Source organism: Tetrao urogallus (assembly GCF_951394365.1).
Source record: "Tetrao urogallus genome assembly, chromosome: 18".
NCBI classification, from domain to species: Eukaryota; Metazoa; Chordata; class Aves; order Galliformes; family Phasianidae; genus Tetrao; species Tetrao urogallus.
Genome location: NC_136831.1, coordinates 4,766,573 through 4,780,195, shown reverse-complemented (window position 1 = coordinate 4,780,195; position 13,623 = coordinate 4,766,573). Strand labels below are relative to the sequence as shown.

At 50.5% G+C, this 13,623-nt stretch overlaps 1 protein-coding gene across 1 annotated transcript in view; it reads left to right on the top strand.

Moving 5' to 3' along the window:
- Positions 1–13,623, top strand: part of SLC39A11 (solute carrier family 39 member 11) — a gene marked incomplete at both ends in the record, with an annotated part of 57,370 nt that overhangs the window by 25,564 nt on the left and 18,183 nt on the right. Inside the window, one exon of the mRNA XM_079544173.1 lies at positions 10,669–10,839. Coding sequence (XP_079400299.1) covers positions 10,669–10,839 — 171 coding nt within the window. The remainder of the gene's footprint in view (positions 1–10,668; positions 10,840–13,623) is intronic.

Here is a 13,623-nt window from a genome sequence, read left to right as displayed (position 1 = left end):
CCCAACTCTCTGCACAGCTTCTAAAGTGCAATGCAGCCCTGGAGAAGTCCCCAAGGGATGCTCCAGTGGATGCTCCTGTAGGACCAAGGAGAAGAGCTGCCTGCTGCCCAGCCCTTGGGGGGGACGTTTGTTCATGCCTTGCACTCCTGGCACTGCTCCCCACTGGCTCTGCCTTCCATAGCTTCTTGGTAACGCATCCTTCGTTCCTTCAGTGTTCTCCCAAATGGAACGTGGCCAGAAGGGCTCAGCTTTGCTTCTGGCTTCTCCATCTTCGTCTGTTCGGCTCTTGGAGATGCGTCATTTCCATTGCTTCCATTCCCTTTTTGGAAATGCAGGCTCGTTTCCATCAGCCCTCAGAGAATGGTGACATTTTGTTCTCCTTGAATGTTCCAGGGATGTGGTGCAGGTGGAGGAGGATGGCACAGAATTACCTTTAAATTGCAGAATGGTTTGGGTTGGGAAGGGACCTTAGAGCTCACCTTGTTCCAACCCCCCTGGTAGAGGGGTCCAGCCCTACCAACCTTGCTAGTCTTTGGGCTTTGGATTCCCATGGATGGTGCAGTGATGCCTCGTGCATCCTGTGCTGTGTGTGTGGGCAGGGAGGGGACAGATGCACCTGAGAATGGAGAGGCTGTTTGTTGTCTTTGAAGTGGCTTTTCCTGTGAGCCTCTTACCTGTTGTGTCAACACAGGCACAGATTTAACAGCACAGGACGTGGCTTTCTGCTCTCCTGTTTGCTGTGTGTGGCTGTCCCCTTACTCTAAAGCAAAGCTAGCAAGCCAGGTGGGCTGGGTGGGCTCCCAGGTGCTGCAGCCTTCACACCCACCTGCAGAGCCCTTTGCTCTGCTCCGTGCTTGCTTTGTGTAAGCACAATCTGTTCGTCCGTGGGGCTTATTGAGGTTTGCTGAGTGATGTGCTGTCAGGACACGCTCTGAAATCAGTGCTATCAGCAGGCTTGGAGGCTGCCGAGATGCTTTCTGCAGTGCTTATGGCCCTTAATCAGAGAAGTCATTTCCCAAATTGAGTCTCGTTAACTCTGTGCAATATTAGCAAGGAGCTTTAATTTCCTGGCTACGCCCGGCAATCTGTTACCTTTCTCACTCAGTTTTTAACTCTGCCTCTTTATCAAATAAGTTATGCAGCCTCGGTTCCACCCTCAGTTGGTTGGGGCAGCTCTGTTGGCGCTGTACAGTGATGCAGGATCGTACAGAGTGGGAGAGCCATGGGAGGTGGGCTCCTCTGCTATCCTCTGTCCTACAAGAGCATCCACTGGAGCATCCCTTGGGGACTTCTCCAGGGCTGCATTGCACTTTAGAAGCTGTGCAGAGGGCTGGGATCCATCCTCATCCCGTTACAGACTGCAAGGGGATAGTGGGATAGCACAGGGAACCATTCCACTGCAGCTGCCTTCAAGAAACTCTTAAATATATCAAGGTTTATTAAATTGAGCTGAACTGGCAATCAGTGTTATTGCTTTTGAAATGGATGTTGCTTTGTTGTTTTTTTTTTTTTTCCTTTTCTTTTGACTTCATTCAATAAACGCAATAATTCATTTATTTTCTTGATGTGGCTCTTCAGTTGAATGGGGACAGGCATAAATGTGATTTGCCCTAAGGATGCTTTGGGGGGAGCGAAATGATCACTGGGACCTCTTGCAGTCATCAGGTATGACAGCAGTGATAGCAGCCAGGGATGCTTACAGGACGTGGAGCATGAAGGGCATAAAGGAAAGGGAAAGAATTGCATGGGGAATTGGGTTGTTCCCCCACATTGAAACTAAACGAACAGTAAGTATAACAGTGTATGAAAGCAGGCAGGGTTGATGTGACTTCAAGTGAGTGAGGTGTGCTATGGGGCTGGGAAATGATGGGCTGGGAATTTGGGCAATCCTGAGCTGGAGCAAAGCAAATGATGTCCTGCCCCATATGTGTGTGTGTGTGTGTGTGTGTGTGTATATATATAATGTTTATATATATAGTGTCTGTTGCCACACAGGTGTGGTGCCCTGCTCACTTTAGGTGTGACCATGGAGGTCTCTGCTTACACAGCCTTGTGCTGCTTTGGGATTTCTGATCGTTGCTGGGGCTCTCCTGCCTCTGCTTTGCTCTATGCCAACTCTGAGCAAGCGCAAGCCTCCCAAGTGCTGCAGTGATCCTCTGGGTGCAGGGAGGGCCGAGAGGCTCAGGAAGCTGTATTCCTTCTGAGAGCAGCTGATTGTTTTTTCCTATTGGTGGGAGTCCTCCTGTGATCTGTGGCACTGATTCTTTCCCATCTGATTTCAATTCCAGCACGTTTCCACATCTGTCCACGATGGCCTGGGCCGGTGGTTGCTGCCCTGGCCCTCTCCATGCAGTCTGCTCTGTGGTATATGGCACAGGATGATGAACATGCCTCTGCACTAGAATCCATGCTTTCTTTCCCCCCCCCTCAGGAAGCTTCCCCAGCTCTGAGCATCAATGGCACTGACAAATGCTGCACTCACAGCACTATTGCTCCTGGAACTGGTGGGACCAGAGCTCTGCTGGGCTCAGGGCTTTGGGCTGCTAGGCAGCCTCAAAAGGAGCTCTTAAAAAAGCAAGGGGTGATGGTGGAGCTGTGCAGGCAATGGGATCTGGGAGAGGTGCTGGGATTTTGTACTGCTGAGGTAACACATGGTGTGTGCAGATCACAAGCACACAATGTGGTGCTTTGCCTTCAGCTTGTAGCCCTGGAGAAAAAAAAAAAGCTTGCAGAGCCTGCAAAGGAACTTAATTTTTAACCTGTCTGTATCTATTTTCATGCACTTGCTTCTTAAATATTAATTGCTACATAAGGTATGCAAGAATTGCATGAATATATTAGATGGAGGTTTAACAACTGAAGTGCAAGCAGAAGTGTTGCTTCCAAAAAAAGCCTCTGTGGTGTGAAACAGGGCTGCTTCCCCTCAACTCTCCAGGCACAGGGAAGGTTTAGTGCCCCTATTGTGCTGCCAACAGCCCTGGTTGCAGGGATGCCATCACCAGGAGCTTCCCCAGCTGCTTGGGCTGTGCTGTTTGGAGATGTCCTCTGAGTACTTTTGAAGGATTCGAGTGCTTGAATAATATTTTTGGAGAAGTCCCCAATGATGGCTGTGCTGTGACAGCTCTGGATTTTACATTGCATGCCTAAGGCTGAGTGTATGACTGTCCTTGGTGCCATGGGGGGACATATCAGTGGCTTCATTTCATTTGGATTTCCTGGTGTCTGCAGAGTGAGCTCCCGCTGGTGCTGTGCCAAGGGAGCCCTGCCAGCAGAGCTTCCCCTGCATAGCCCTGCTCCAACCTGGCTGGCACCCAGTGACCCACCTGAGAGCCATTTGGATAGTGCTGGGGACCCAGGTGACCTCCTGCCCAGGCACCAGCCTTGTGCTCAGCCTCTGCCTTTGGAGGCTGCACCTTGACTTCATCTTCATCATGCAAAACAGCTGCAGTGTATAAGCAGAGGGCAAACGGGGCTTTTTTTCTTATATTTATGTGTATATGTGTATGTGTTTTATATTTTTCAGGAGGCTATGGGGCAGGAGCAACCCCAGCACATGGAGCTGATGGCGATCTCTGCAGTGCTGCTGGGGAGGTGCAGGATGTGTCCCTGCACCAACTCCTCCCCCCTCTGCTGGGTCATCTCAGCTTTTGTCCTACAGAACGGGACAGAAAGAAAAAAAAATCTAGATGTTCTTATCTACAGCTAAAAAAAAAACACGTGATGATGATGGTTATTTTTCCTTTTTTAAGATTAGGTGGTTTCTCATCACATTTTCTCCCATGCTCAACTCCAGGCTCTATTTTTGGAGCCCTATTTCCCTGTGAGTCCCGGTGCTGTGCACGCTCGCTGCCATCTGTCTGCACGCTTGCTGCACGCTCCTCACCCCCCATTTTGCTGCTCCCACCCCACACGTGCTGCATCCCACAGGGTGTCTGCAGGGCTGCACCGGGTCTGTGGCAGCAGATGGTGCAAGCTGCCTTCGAGCAGTGCAATTGCACTGAATCTACAATTCCTCAGGTCGAAATGCTGCTTCTTTATTTATTTTGCTGCTCCTCCGGGCGGCTCCTCTTTGTTAGCGAGGGGATCTGCCTGCGTGCTGCAGTGTGGCTGTGCCCTGCAATTGGAGTGCAGGTGCTGACAGCATCCGTGAGCCATTCCTGGATTGTAAAAGAATCAGTACAATACTTTTTAGGCTCTTTCAGCTCTTTTTAGCTGTCCCTGTGCCCCGTTCTCTTTTTTTTTTGGTGCTGATGCCTGGTGCTGCTCCTGCTCTGCTGCAGGGAATGCAATTTGTAGAGTGATTTTTTTTCAAGCTGCACTTTGTTTTCTAGGAGCTTTGTGAGAGCGTGGCGAGGCGTCCAACCAAACTGGTAATGTTCTGATAGCAATGGATGCTTGGGCAGGAGTTGGTGAGTGCTGTGCTTGGAGCAGGGCAGCTGATGGCTGTGGATGGGTGCTGGCACTGCTCTGTCATCCTCTGTGCAATGTGGAATGTCAATGGGCTGCGCTGGGCACGGCCCTGCGGTGCAGTTTCTGTGGTTGTTTGGACCTCTGGTCCCTCATGCATTTATTCATCGATTCCTATTTTCCAACAAATTGAATTAATTTGCAAAGGGAACTTCTGTAGCTGAAGCCGCGATGTCCTTCTGGGATAAAAACAAGAAGACTAAAAAGACTTTGAATGAAGGCATGTGAGGCTGGAATTATGGAAATAATGGAGAAGAATAGAGCTGCTCCTCTGGGCTGGTTTTAGGCTGGCGTCCTGGGAGTGCTGCAAGAAGTCTGCACAAAGAGCAGATGGATGGAGCCCTGCTGAGGGGCTCTATGGCACAATGATGGCCATGAGGATGTGATTCTGAGCATCCGGAGCACCGTGGTGGCCCCATGGGTGGCACCACTCCTGCTGATCCCATCCTATGTCCCAAATAAGAGCTCAGTTTCCTTATTATTAACTAAAGAGATTTATTTGTTGTTCCCTTACTTCAGGAATCCAATGCATCCCATGTCGCTAAGATCAGCTGCTGTTCCTTGCTAGGGATCAGAGATCTGAATGCAGCATAGTGCTCCAAAATGAAGCAATTAAGTTATCTCAGATGTGTAAATTTTCAGCATAAAATGATTCAGCAGTACACTCCATCTACTGGGAACTCTATGAAGAGCTCTTGGAAGTTAGCAGGAATTAGTTTGCTTAAAAGGACCTGGTGCATGTAATTACATTTAACGTTGTGTTGCTGCTCTTGCCCAAGAAATTAATCTTTGAATGCTGCGGACACCAGGAGGTGAGCTTTGGGCAGCCATCCTCCTCCTCTTTGGCACAATGTCACCTATGTCACCCTGAGGGGTGAGGGATGCTTTGGCCTCAGTGTTACAGCAGTGCCGCTGTGTGCTGGGTTGGGGCTGTGCCACTGCTGCCATTGCTCAGTCCTTCACCCAAGCACAGCTTGGTGGCACGGCCATGTGAGGTCCTGATTTTGGGAAAGTCTCATCTGTGCCTTGCACTGCTGGTTTTGGGGTGAGGGTCAGGCTGCTCCCATGCCAGGTGTTCACTCCCTGCCCCATCCTCAGTCAGCTCCCTGCTCTGGGGACCATCCTGGGCCACCACCACCACGTGTGGAGGCAGCTCCCGAGGCATTGGCTTTGCTGCAAGCAGATGCTTGAGGGTTATGGGAGTGAATTGGTGCAGCTTTGGAAAAGGAAGGTGCTGCTTTGTTGCACCTTGTGGAGATTTCCAGAGGCTTGGCTTGCTGTGCTGTTTCTTCTCGTTTTCATTGCTTTTCTCAAGTGCCTCTTTGTCTGAATTAACAGCTGTGTTATGCACTTGTTCTCCCATCCTGGAGTGCACCTCTGAGCACAGCAGCAGCTTCCTGGGACACCTGGAGCCTTTCCCAGCCTGGACATTGCTGGCAGCTCAGAGCATCACCTGCAGCAGGAGAGAGATCACAGAAAATATGGGAAGATAAAGGGAAAGCAGCAGTAAGGCCCATGTGTTGTGTGCCTGCTGTGTGTGATTTCTCAGCTGCTGTAAGTAAAGGAAGGTGCTGAGGGCTGGAGCAGTGATTTCATTGAATTTCACCCGTTCTTGATGATGGATTACAGGAAGGGAGGAGAAGTTCTTGTGTTAGCATCAGGGCCATGTGGATGGAGGTAGCACTTGTGAAGCTGGGGAGGGCTGCTCTGGAGCTGCATGTGTCCCCCCTTGCTGGGATTGCCCAGGGTGGGGAAGGTGTGGGGCAGGGAGGGCAGCCTTGGCTCCAGGGGTCTCCCAGCTCCTTTCCCTTTTTGGCCATTAATACTGGGGCTGATTGCAGGCTGTGTTGTTCTGTGCAGTGCTGTGTTGGGAGCTGGGCTTCAGGAACCCCTTTGCTCATTGTCTGGTGCTCTCTGGAGCAGGGGATGGCTGCTGCCTCCTCCTGACTCCAAACTTCAGACGGATCCCAGCAATAACCGCGTGTCTGAGAGCCAGTGGTAGTCAGTCATGCTGAATTAAACAACCTTTTATGAGAGCTCCTGTGCACGCTTGGATAAATGAAGGCGCCTAATAGACAGTGAGTCATGACACTCTCTATTTATCTTCTTTACTGAAAGCCCCAGCAGATGCAGAGACCTCTTTTATCTGCCAGAAATGTTGGAAATAAATTTGTTCCTTCGTGGGGGGGGGAGCAGAGTGCTGAGCTTGTGCCAGCAGGCTGGGACTGTGGTCACGCAGCGTGTAAATGGTGTCACAGGTGTCCCCTGGTGCTCATCTCTGCTGGTCTGTGGGTTTGATCCCTGAGCTCCTCACTGCTGCTTTTGCTAGTGCTGAATAAGCAACGTGTTTTAAAAGCACCGTTCTTTGGCCATAGTTGGGCAACTCCACGGAGCTCCCCGTTCAGCAGCTTTGTTGCATGAGCAGGCTTTCTGTCAGCTGTGCTTCTCTTGCACTTGGGGACTCGTTCCTTGAAACAGGGAAGGGAAAAGGCTGTCTTTCATTTCCATTCCCTCTGATCTCACTGTGGGCTCTGAGCAGAGCAGACCCAGCGTGGGGCCCTGCAGTGCCTCTCCCATCACAGGTGCTGTGCTTAATTACTCACAGTAATTAAAATCTGTTAAAGAGCAGCATGCGAAGGGGAGCAGGTGCTTGCCAGCACCCATCTGCTGCTGCTGCTCTGCTCCCTGAAATTCCTGCAGAATATAATGAGGGAATGGCTTTAGCCAAGGGGTCCCCTGACCCATTCCATGGAGTGTCTGTGCCTGTCAGATCGATGGCTGCACAGTCAGAGGCTGTCAGCACCTGAGCAGAGCCTTAAAACAATAGCAGGAAAAAGATATGAAGAAAGATTGGTGTTGTCCTAGAAAGGGTGAATGTGTTGCTGTGAGAGCTTGTCTGGCTTGGCTTCCCCGGGGGCTGTGGCTGTTAATTTGGAAGCACTTTCTCTTCTGGGGTTTCCTTATGGTCGGAGAGTGAAGGAAGATGGATGGGAGGCAGGGAGCAAGGGCAGGGCTGTGCTGGGTGCTGCTGGGCTGCAGTGTGAGATTCCGTCCTTGCTGTGGGGTCTGCAGGTCCCATAGAGCTGCTCCTGCTGCTGTGCTTTGCATTGCACGAGATGAGTTCAGTTCCATCCCAATTTGATGCACTGAGATATTATAGTCATAGAGCCATTAAGATTGGAGAAGATCTCTAAGTTCTCCAAGTCCAGCCCAGCCTACCCCTGCTATGCCCACTGACCACATCCCTCAGTGCCACATCCCCATGGTTCTGGAACCTGGGATGGTGATACCCTCACCTCCCTAGGCAGCTGTGCCAGTGCATCACTGCTTTTTCTGAGAACAAATGTTTCCTTATCTCCAACCTGAACCTCCCCTGGAGCAATGTGAGGCCATCACCTCTCATCCTATTTCTATTAAACGGAGCAACTTCAGGGAGTTGTGGAAAGAGAGCAGCTCTCCCCTGAGCTTCCAATTCTCTAGAATGAACCATCCCCTTCCCATAAGACTCGTGCTCCAGACCCTTCACAGCTTGGTTTCCAGGCTCTCAGCTCAGCCTGTCTCTGCTAATTGCTAATGAGCTGCTGACACCTGATGGGCAGCTCTGGGAGCACTGTAGCTCAGCACTTAGATGAATTTTTCCCCTCTCTCCCTCTGGGCTGTGCTGCCTGAGCAGAGCAGGCACTGAACCAGCTCCTCACAGGAGTAGCGGTGATGGAGCCCATATGGTGTGGGATCAAACAGGAGCATTTGTTATGTGTGCTTAAGGTTAATGGAGCATCTCAGGCTTATGGAGGGTGAAAGGGGCAGTGCTTGGGTGTGTGTTACCAGCTGCATGCCCTCAGCATGTGTTCTATAAGGGGCTTGGGGGATCTTAGGCGTTTCCCATACAATTTGATCTCAGTCATTAGGGGAGAGAATTGGACACGCTGTTATTTTCTGCACCTCAGGAGGGACAGCAGCTCCTTGTGTCGTTGTTTTCCTTAGCAGGTTGTTCTCTCTTCCCCACCCCACCCTCAGACAAGGGTCAGTGCACACTGGCTAATCTCTCATGTTTTTAATAGAGCTGCTGTAGCGTTTAGTGCACGTTTCCATTTTGTGCAAAAGACTGAAGTGCCAACGCAGTGCGGTGTTGGGGCAGAATGGGTGCATGTCCATCTTAAAGGCTTCTGAAATGAGAGCATTCCCTGTGCAAGCTGACACAGAACAGCTTTTTTGAACGCCTTGTGCATGGCATTTAGTCACATTTTTGTAAGTGTTGTTCTTCATGCTCAGCACTTCTTCCCTTCTCCCACAGGTTGGGGATGGGAGCTGACAAATGCTAATCAGTAGTTACACTGAGGCTGCTAATTTATCTCATGCAAGTTTGGCCGAGGGCAGAACCTCCACATTGCCCATGATGGATGTGCTGTGCTGTGCAGTGATTTCCTCCTGTCTGCAGCGCTCTGGACGCTGGCAGTAAAATCCCTTCCCAGCAGGGCAGATGGTCTTGTTGCAAGAATTTGATGAGGAAATCAATGGGGAAAAGACTGAGCAGCATTCTGGTGCTGTGAATGATTTTCATTCCAGTACCTCCAGGCGGGGAGGCACTGAATGCTGTGGGTTACCCCATCCCGTCCCAAAGGGATGAAGGCACATGAATCCCAGCCCTGTGTTATATGGGCACTTGGACAAGATCTTGAACAGAGAGTTGGGGGCTGCTGTTGGACAAAGCCATCCCTGAATGGGGAGGGCTCTGAAGTAAAGAGCTCTGTTGCCTCCATAGGGTTTGATAGTAATTCAGGAGGTCAAGTCGTGAAGAGTCTTTTGGGTGCAGATAGCAGGTAGTGTATTCATCTGTTTGTGTGTGCTTGCAAGTGCAGCAGAGCTGAGCTCCGGCTCATGCAACCAGTTTTCATTAAGAAATAATAAAAAAATAAAAAGCTGTTTCACGTGCTGATAAGGAGACTGTTGGCTTTTATGTTTTGCAGCAGTTTAAGCCATACTCAAAGCCATTTATCTTTTTCAAGGGCTGGCTACAGAGGATATGAAAAATGCAGCAGGCTGCACGTATGTAATTAAACTTTTGGCAGAGTCTTTGCCCTGCAGCTTTATGAAGAAATTCAATAATGATAAATTGAGGAGAATATATAGAGGAGTTTTTGTGAGCAGGACTCAAAGTAATGCATGTGGCACAGATAATTATTTGCTATATAATTGTCTTGGCAGCATCCTTGCGAGCAGCCCGTCTGATCACAGCAGCTATTCCCTGAAAGCCGCCCCCTGCTCCACTCTTAGCACTGCTCCAATTTGCTCTTGAGGCTCTTCCAGCCCTGTTTAGCTTTTGCTGTCGTTTTGTTCCCTGCCCTGTGCCCTGGTTGGAGCTCTGGCTGCTGTTGTGTGTTGCAGTGCTGTGTCTCTGCCCGTCAGCTGCTGCTGTTACTCCTTTATTCCCCAGTTTTCCCCAGCCAAGCAGTTTTCCCCCCTTTGTAGCCCTGCTGCTACATGTGAGTAGGGAATGATGCTCGGGTTGTCTCCCTGGTGGGGATGCTGCTGCTTTTCCTTCTGCTAAGGCACAGATAATTTACATGAGAGTCATTTTGCTGTTCAAATCACGAATCTAAATTGCCCTCTGTGCTTCTGCAGAAGCTGTGTCTGCTCTGTTTATTCCCATAAACTGCCCTCGTGCTGCTGTGCTCTGTGAGACTCATTACAGGTGTGGTTCTATTGCACTTTGGGCTGCTTCCTCCCTACCCCTGCAATCCTGGAGGTAATAGTGCATGAAAAAGAGCCAGAAGGGAGATGGGAGAAGCGTATTTACAAGCAGAGGAGGTGCCAAAGCGAAGCTGCTTTGTTCAGACCCCAGAAGTTATATTTTAGAAATGCTGATGACATTTGTTTTATCACTTCTGCTAAGTGCCAAGCGAAAGCAGCTGGAAGGCTTTGATTCTGGTCTCGTTCTGTACAAGGTTTGTTACAGCACTGCCCAGTGCTTGTTCCTCCCTTCGCAGCCCTCCCTGGGGTTTGAATAGAGCTGGTGGTCATTGTGCTGCTGGGAGCAGAGCTCTGGGAACCCGGCACCCCCAGAGACATTAACAGATGGCAGCAACAAATCTTGCTGGGTGTTTTTCCTTCTCTCTACATTCTCCTTCTGAGAGGAAAGGTGGGAGGTGTCCACCTCCTGTCTCATCCTGCTGACCCACATCTGTCTTTCTGTCCCCTCAGATAAGGCTGAGAACGGGGAGCCCTACCAGCGGAGGAGAGGTGTGGGGACCCCCCTGCCTGACAGCCCCCCAGCATTCCCCATGGCCAGGGATGCTGCCCTGACAACCAGCAGCAGCAGCTGGAGGCGGATCCTGCTGATGATCCTTGCTATAACCATCCACAACATCCCAGGTAAGGCCCAGCTGTCTGCCCGGCCATCCATCAATCTGCCTATCCCTCTGTCTGTCCATCCCTGTACCCTTCCCATAGCTGATGCTGAGCTGGACGCAGCCCAGGAGGATTTTCTGGGGCTGCCTTCTCTTCTCCCTTCCTCCTTTTCACTGCTGCTTGCAGATGGCACCTGCCTAGTGGGATCTATCACACTGTATTGCGCTGTTTGCATGGGGCTGAACCGATGGAAGGTTTTGGCAGCAAAACCTCATGCAGGGAGGGGAAATTGCAGGCTCACTGGTGTGTCTTTAACATCTGCAGCCTCACTTTGTTGCCAGCCTGTCGTGGGCAAAAATTGTAAATCTAAGAGGAGATTGAGAAAGACGGCCCTGTAAAGACAATGGGATTCTGGTCTCTTGTTATTCCTTTTTTGGTCTGTGTACAACAAGAGATGCATTTTAAAGCAATTCTTCTCTGCAGGAGCAAGTACAATGATGACTTTCTTATTCAAGGGATGGAGTGTGCCAATAGATGGGAAACCGCAGGGCCAAGAATCTTGGACTGCGTTGTTCCAGGAGCTGGGCTTTGAGGGTACCAGAAATGATGCAAGATGAGAGAAAGTGCTAACAGCTGAAGACACTCAGCTGCCTTGCAGATCTTAGTGATGTTGAAAGTAATATAAGGTGGTTTTCCTGACTTTATCTCCCATCCTTCCTCTTCTGCTCCTTCCCGTCTGTTCCTTCCCCTTTCTTTCTCCATCCCTAGCTTCCTTTCTATCTCTCAGGCTGTTGCCTGAATGAAGGCGAGGGGTTTAAGAAATGACTTTTCTGCATAACTGGAACTGTAAGCATGGGGAGGATGGTGAGTGCCCTTTAGAGAGCTGTGGTGCGAGCACGGGGCTTGTGGCCATGCAGCTGCTATGAGTGCAATGGCCACCTCATCCTATAGCTGCAGGCACTGGTCCCAGGGCTGCTCCTGTTTGTAGCCCGCAGGATGCACAGCCTCTTTACAAATTCCCAGCCCTGCTGTGCACTTGCAGGAGAGGAGCAGAGAGCTTTGAATTAGCCACGTGTGTACACAGAAAGGAGGAAGCTTTTGCTCGGAGTGAGCGGTAATTGGATTGCATGCTGCAAATGAAGTGCCAGGGAGCCTGGAGTGAGGAGCTGGGTTGTGTGAGCAGCTCACTGCCTCGGGCTGTGTTGGGGGATTCCTTTCACTGTCATTGCAAAAAGCAAGTTTTGTAGAGGAACGAACAAAGCAACACCCACAGGACTGAGTTAATGACTGCGCACCCCAGGTTGCTGTAGAGACGCAGATCCAACATTTTATTGCTTCAGCAAGAGCACAAAGTCACCTTTGGGCAGCTGTGAGAGCTCAGACGTTCTTTTGCATCTTAAAGGTCACAGTATTAAAGCTTAATATTTGGGGAGCTGTGCCAGTGGGGGCCCTGAACCCAGCCTGTTGCTTGCTGCTGCTTTATGTCCAGCCCATGATTTGGGGCTCAGTGCAGTGAAGTCAGGCTCGTGGTCTCTGGACAGTCGGCAGGATGCTGCTGGGTTTGGTTTTCCCCAGAGCTCTTGTGTTTTATCATCCCAGTGCCGTCCCCACGCTGCCAGTGTCACCAGTGCCTGGTGGCACACCCAGATCTGCTGAGCTCTCCGCCTGCTGCACAGGGTTTGGAAACACTGTAATGCTCTACCTCAATTATCATCCCTGCCGGCGGAAAGGCTGACACTGTAATTAGTGCAGACTCCTGCAGTGGAATGACACTGTGCTTAATGCTGTGCTGGAGGAGGAGCACGGAGGGCGTGGGGCTGAGCTGCTCCATGCAAGCTGAAAAGCTGGGATGCCCCAGAAGCCGAGATGCTGATGGTTGGCAGCATCGCTCCCAGGGTTTGCCATCCTTTCCTGCTCTATTTGAAGCACATCCATGGGATGAGGGATGGGCTGGGTACTGTAGGAAAGTGAATGCAATTGGGAAGGGGCTGCTTGCAGCCACTGCTGGAGCTCTGTTCTGGCCTCCTATGGGCTAAGAACTTAAAGGCCAGAAGGGAGAACAGGAGCACCGGGGCTTTGCAGGTGTGATAGTTGCACCTTAGCTCCGGGCAGCAGCTGTTCTCTTTTGCCTCTGGCCCAGCAGCACTTTGCCAGAGTGGAACCAGAGGTAGGGCTGGGGGGCAGAGCTGAGCCTGCTGCTCCACAGCCTTTTGCTCTGACTGCCAGCAGAGTGCTAGGCTTGTTTACTCTGAGCCCTGCTCGGGGATGAGCACATTTCAGCCTTGGCAGTGTGTCTATCTTTCCTTCCAGGCTTGTTGCTGTGTGTGCTGAGATAATTGAATGTAGGGACCGTCCTCCTGAATTTGCTGTGTTCTGCAGGCAAGAAAAGCTTTGCTAATTCCTTCCAAAGCTGGGGCTGGCAATGTAAAGAATAAATTGATAATGACAGGAGATGCCGAACAGCAGAATATCCCCACTAATTAATATTCATATATGCCGGCTTTAGTAGAACATTAATTATGTATTTAATCAAGCCCTGTTTATTCTGCTTCATCTTTGTACCTTGGGTGGTTGTTATGCTGAAGACTTGAAATTAATTAAAATGTTACTGGTGTATCACAAATAACAATTAGTGAGGTGTGAGCTTAAACTCCTTCCTCTGTGCACACATCCCTGAGGGAGGAGGGAACGCTGTGGGATGGAGCTGTGAGTCTGGCATGGACTCCCTGCTTTGTTCTGTGCTGCCCAGTTGCAGACACACCATTCCATGGCAGGAATTTGGGACTGCAGGTTTTTGGGATGGCTGTT